The sequence below is a fragment of the Etheostoma spectabile genome, chromosome 21, assembly GCF_008692095.1.
Source record: "Etheostoma spectabile isolate EspeVRDwgs_2016 chromosome 21, UIUC_Espe_1.0, whole genome shotgun sequence".
Taxonomy (NCBI): domain Eukaryota; kingdom Metazoa; phylum Chordata; class Actinopteri; order Perciformes; family Percidae; genus Etheostoma; species Etheostoma spectabile.
In genome coordinates, this window is record NC_045753.1 from 20,998,431 (window position 1) to 21,004,394 (window position 5,964).

Sequence of the window (5,964 nt, forward strand, 5' to 3'; positions counted from 1 at the left end):
GTGTGTGTGTGTGTGTGTGTGTGTGTGTGTGTATTCATGCTCGTGGCTCAAGCTCACACGTCCATAGCAGAGCGGGAGTATAAATAACATTTTTCCTACAGATGTTCTCACCTTGACAAATCTGTTCTTGGCCTGAGTGATACTTCTTGGCATATGGCATGATGGACCAGCGTAACTCAACCTTTATTTACTTTCCTCAACCTCTCCCTACTTCTGTTTAAGCCATTGCTTTTTAAAACAACATTTACATTTGCAGTATTTAACTTATGATGTTTTCCAGAGTGACTGATAATAAGCAAGCATTTCTCAAGGGCTTGAAGACAAACACATTGACTGCTTCAGGGTAGAGCTGGGCAATACATCGGTATTATATGAGACTAGATATCGTCTTAGATTTTGGATGTCGTGATATCATTATATGGCACAAGTGTTGTTTTTTCCCATCTTTAAAGGCTGCATTATTGTAAAGTGTTCATTTTCTGAACTTACCAGACTGTTGAAACTATTCTATTATTTTCCTTTACTCACTTAGTCTTTATAGCCACATTACTGATGAATATTTATCAAAAATCTCATTCTATAAACATTTTGTGAAAACACCAATAGTCGACACTACAATAGCGTTGCGGTATTGATATTGAGATATTTGGTCAAAAATATTGTGATATTTTATTCTCTCCATATCGCCCAGCCCTACTTCAGAGATTTATAAAATTATATTTTGGTTACTGCAATGATTAGGTCTGCAAATGCCAAAAACATGTAACTGCTCCAATACTGTTACCTCGTTCTTTTGGAACATAAATGCCTAGAAAATGTTATATAACCTACTTACTCATTATCTTATTACTGTCTTTCAGTTTACATCAAAACCTTTTCACTTTTTTAAAGAAATGTTACAAAAGTATGTTTCAAGTGGGTTTGTGATGGTAGAATAATCGTCTAATTCTTTAATTATAGTCACTTCATTAAAAAGACGATTCCAAGTAGAATCAAGGCAAGAAAGAGGCGTTAGGATGAGAGGGAAAAGGGAGGAAAAGAACGAGGCAGATGATGGAAGAGAAATGAGAAGCAATAAGGAGATAAGAGGAAAGAGCAAAAGCTTGAGAGTAAGGGGGAAGAACAGAGCAGAGAAACAGAGAGGGGAAGATGATTAAAAGGGAAACAAGTTGATAAGATGCTAGGAGATGAAGGAGGAACAGAAGGAAGCTGTTTTAAGTGTGTCCTTGAGAAATTCATTTATCTCTCTGCCTCTGTTTGGGGGGACCCGTCACGGAGTCTGTCACAATCGCCTATAGAGTACTGCTGACATTTCCTTCAGCAGTCGAGTGTGTGTGAACACCACGTACCAGACTCGCCCTGGAAACACACTGTCATCGACATAGTTCCCATGGCAGGATGGAGAGGTGGGCATAGTCGTCATACCAGTGATGCCAAGACACCAGCGGCAAGAGATGCTGATCTTTTGAAACACATCAGAGATATATGACGTTACAGCGCAGCCCTGGCAACCCGGCTACCAGGCAGACTTTGCCTGTACAGGGTGACTCATATGGCATCCGTAACTGAATGTTTAGAGTTACCATTGTCCCTTGAGGGGAAATTTGATTTGCAGTTGGAGGTACAATAAACAACAAATACAACAACACAATAAACATGGCACAAAACATCAACCATCCTGGCAGTACACAACCAACAGATTGATAGAGAACAATTTCATGACTTGAATAGTGGACAGTGTCAAAAAGTCCCTTGAGATTGTCAGGAATAGTGATTTCTACGGGTGTCATAGAGAAGGCCCAAGTGACACTAATAAAAATTTGTACAGGTTTGTTTTTGCTCTAGTGAGCCTATATCTCCGACCAGAGGGAAGAGGAGTGAATTCCTCCAAGAGTGGGTGGTCAGAGCTTGACAAGATTGACCGTTCCTTCTGCAAAACTTGTCTGTCAAAGATCTTTGTTAGAGAGAGCTGCTGTATGCTGATTATCCTGCATAGAACTTATAATGCCAACATGGTGCCCTACTGGCAGATCAGTGTCATTTCTCACCATGCCGTAGATCAGTGGTTCTCCGCCAGGTGTTTTGACCGCCCTCCCAGGGGGTTGAAGATCCTTTTTTTAAATATCATAGGATTTATAATGGGATTATAATAACAATTTTTAAACTGTGTAAATATTTTTGTTTCTGATAATTCTACAAAAGATAAAAAGACAAAATTGCTCTTATGATCAGCTGTTCACCTTTCTACATCAGCAACCTGTGACAGGGGGCATTAGTGGACATTTCTTTACTTTTAATTGTCACAATCCAAAAAGCTTGACATGCACTACCATACATACTGTTACATCAACACAAAGCATTTGATATGCAGAGCTGACATGCCTTGGCACTTAAAACAGTATACTGAAGAGTAGAAACTTCCTTCCTTAGACATATTGTGTTTTTCAGCTTCTTTTGTGAATGGATTAAGATAAAATTCCTGACCAAAATGGACTTAAACTAAAATTGTGTCAGTTAAACACACATCTGTCCTTCCTTCCTTCCAGGTTCTTTGTCTTTATTCTTCCACCATTTCAAAGTAGAAATGCTTGTTGACCTATAGTAACAACTTCTTATTAGGCAAATTGAATTCAATTAGGCAAGTCCCAGTTTGTTTTATGGGGATAAACTGACAAGCTGTAAAGAAGAAGAGAGTAGTTGAATGGCTTTTTCTGAACTAAAGTGTGCTGAACCTTCCTCTGTTTGTTTGTTCTTGTTGCATTTGTCCAGTGATCTTCTCTCTTTAGATTCAAGAGGTGTTCAATCTTCCCAGGGTCCATGTACTGAATCCTTTCTCTTACCTAAAGTATCCCTCCTGTCTCTCCTCCAGGGCTGACTCCGCCAAGATGACGCAGCCAATGAGGGGGGACCAGGCCCACCAGCCGGCCCCAACCCGCAAGTCAACCAGCCTGTCCTCGCCAAGCGCGGCTCGCCGCCTATACCGCAACTTGTCTGGAAAGTTCCGTACCAACCCCCCTGCCCTGGAGGACAGTGTGGTGTCAGGACGGGGAGGAGACAAGGAGAAGCTGCGCAAAACCACCGTAGTAAGTCAGAGCAAGACTGAGAGGGAAAATATAATAAGCCCAGGAATATTATAGTCTTAAAAAAATCAAGGAAAACACATAGACTTGGATAGTAAGAGAACCTCAGGTTGTAACATCATACACCCACCCATCTCACTTTTGTACTGCGAGTCAGAAAGTATATTATGAGAAACATTCTGTATAGACATGGTTGTGTGCAGCGAGAGTTAAACATTCACCAATACAAGCTGACATGACAGAGGTATAACTTCACTTTCTTTGTATCACAGTTCCAGAGTAATGAAGCGCTGTTTGAGGCAGTGGAGCACCAGGAGCTGGACCTGGTACAGCTGCTTTTGTCCCAGTACAGTCTGGAGGAGCTGGACCATAACACCCCAAACAGTGAGGGTCTTCTTCCCCTCGATATCGCTATAATGACCAACAACGTGCCCATGGCCAAGCTGCTACTGCAAGCTGGTGCCAAGGAAAGCCCCCACTGTGAGTAGAGGAAAACAACATACCTGAATTGTAGTACCTACCCAGTCACATGGGAATCATTTCCATCCAGACTACAGTTCCTGCTGCCCAATGTGCTTGTGACGTGAAGAATGCTCTGTTTAGTACCCTTGCTGTGTAGTTGCAGCTGATTTGGCGATCAACACCAACACCCACGAACTGGAGTGTGTTTACATTTTTTTTTGATTGGTAAATGACAGTCAACACAACTGAAGCCATATGTGCAAAACTCTAACTACAATCTGCATTATCACACTCACCTGATCTAATGTGGTTCACATTACCTGCAAAACTCATTCCAAGCAACACAACTCTTGCCACACGTCTCAAAACAGGCTCAATGCAACCAAACGCTATGAACAATCTTCACTGAGTTAACACACACTGACACTCAGAACACACTGAGAGTAAAAACACAAGCATCAAACAACAATACGGAAATTACAAACCTTTCATCTTTACAGTTCGAGTCATATACGTGCCTTCACACTAATAAACAAGACCTTTAAAGAAAAGAGTGATGTTCTGTCACATGAACATTTTTATTTGATAACATACCAGTTTTTAATGTTAACAAGAGGGAATGAAAATCCGCAGTTTGCTTTCAATAGATATATCATTTTATTTTGTCTCTAGTAATATATGTAATGACTAGAAAAAAAGCTAAAGGTATGTAATAGCAAAGAACACTGGATGTCCTGGCTTGCCATGCAGCAGCATCATCTATAAATCCAAATGAATATGGTGTTGCCAGTGCCTCCACCTCCATTACTTTGTGAAAAACATTAAGTCCACAGTTTTACTATAGTAAAGGTTGTGTTTTTCACGTTTTTAATATAGCTGTGTATATAACCTCAGATATCTTACCTGGACATATTGATATCTTTGCTCTTTTACCTGTTCACTGTTCACCAACAAGTCTTTCAGTTAAAATTGCAGTCAGCAGTGTTTGAAATACACCAGACTGAAACCCGATTGTGTTTTGAATGCGTGGATAACACTTTTGACAGCAGTGTGTTTGCATTTAGCAACAAAGTGCTGTAAATCCACAGTGTTGTGCAGGTTGTGGTTAAAGTCATGGGATAAGCGTGTGGAGTTTTAAAAACATGTTCAAACAATGAAAACAAACTAGAGTTTGGTTCACATGAACTGCTGCTGGGCAGACTGTAGAATTATGCACATGTAGCTCCAGTTGTGCCCACTGTCGTTTAGCAATTAGAGAAACCGTAAATAGAAAACCGTAAAGGGAGGTCATGCAAAGTTGCTTAAAAGTTACTTATAAGCCTATTAGTGCAGTCCAAATATACTTGTTACAAAAAATGATTCAAGAAGCTGTTTTCATCTTTTTATTTCTTTGAATAAAATACCCATAATCTCTTCTGTGTGTCTGTACTAATGAGAGCAATATTCATGCCCTCATGTTTTCAGTTTCTTGTATTAAAATCATATTCTTCCTTGTAAAATTTGACAGCCCCTTTACTCCTGAGTTTGGCTGGCCTACAGGTGAATCGTAGCATAACAAAAGCTACCTTGGCTTTGAGCAGGAAGCAAGTTGATTTGCCAGATCCCTTCGCCAATCTAATCTAGCCCAAAAAAATGGTATGATGTGTGGAAAAGCCAAATGTAGTTGTGTTCTGCCAATCACAACTTGTACACTGTACAAATGATGACGCAAGTGAAGAACCAACCCACATCTGTCACTTACTAACAGATCTGTTATCATTTCTTTTCCTATATAGACTTGAATTTTTAGCATGGCTCGGATCTGATACCAGACCAGAGTTTGTTTAGGTCCCAAAAGCCACTCAATGGGAATCAACAACTGTGGTTGTGGACACCAAAGCTGCTGCCACGACAACATCAGCTGTCACCACAGCAAACGCAGGTGTTGCTCAAAGCAACCACGCACAAATACTGTAACTCATAGCACAATCTCTTACCATGCATACCAGTAATGCATTCATCTACACACTCCTGCCAAACTCACACATCTCTTCTGTTTTGTGCTGGCAGTAAAAAACATATTAAAGGCAATGAAGGGATGCTAATCATGATGCAATATTAGTCATCTTCGTAAGCACTTTTCACTGTCTGTGATCTGCTGAGCCTCTGCTCCATTCCTCTGTTAATGATTAGAACTCGCCAGTATGGCTCCTAGGCTGTTTGTGCTTGCACTTGTGTGCACACGCGCACACACACTCCTCCAGGGCTGAGCCAGACATCTTATAAAGGTATCATTAAATTGAAAACACTTGAATGGAAAGTGATGTTTACTAAAGTTTGCTCAAGGATTGTTCCCTCTCTCCAGGACTCAAATAACTCATGAGAGAATGTGAGTTGTGTGTGTGTGTGTGTGTGTGTGTGTGTGTGTGTGTGTGTGTGTGTG

General features: G+C 40.5%; 1 protein-coding gene across 4 annotated transcripts in view; it reads left to right on the plus strand.

The window, feature by feature from the left end:
• ankfn1b (ankyrin repeat and fibronectin type III domain containing 1b) overlaps nt 1-5,964 on the plus strand; it is a 132,217-nt gene that overhangs the window by 106,273 nt on the left and 19,980 nt on the right. For all 4 annotated transcript variants that reach the window (XM_032502564.1, XM_032502565.1, XM_032502563.1 and 1 more), the window contains 2 exons: nt 2,870-3,083; nt 3,353-3,560. In XM_032502564.1, coding sequence (XP_032358455.1) covers nt 2,870-3,083; nt 3,353-3,560 — 422 coding nt within the window. The remainder of the gene's footprint in view (nt 1-2,869; nt 3,084-3,352; nt 3,561-5,964) is intronic.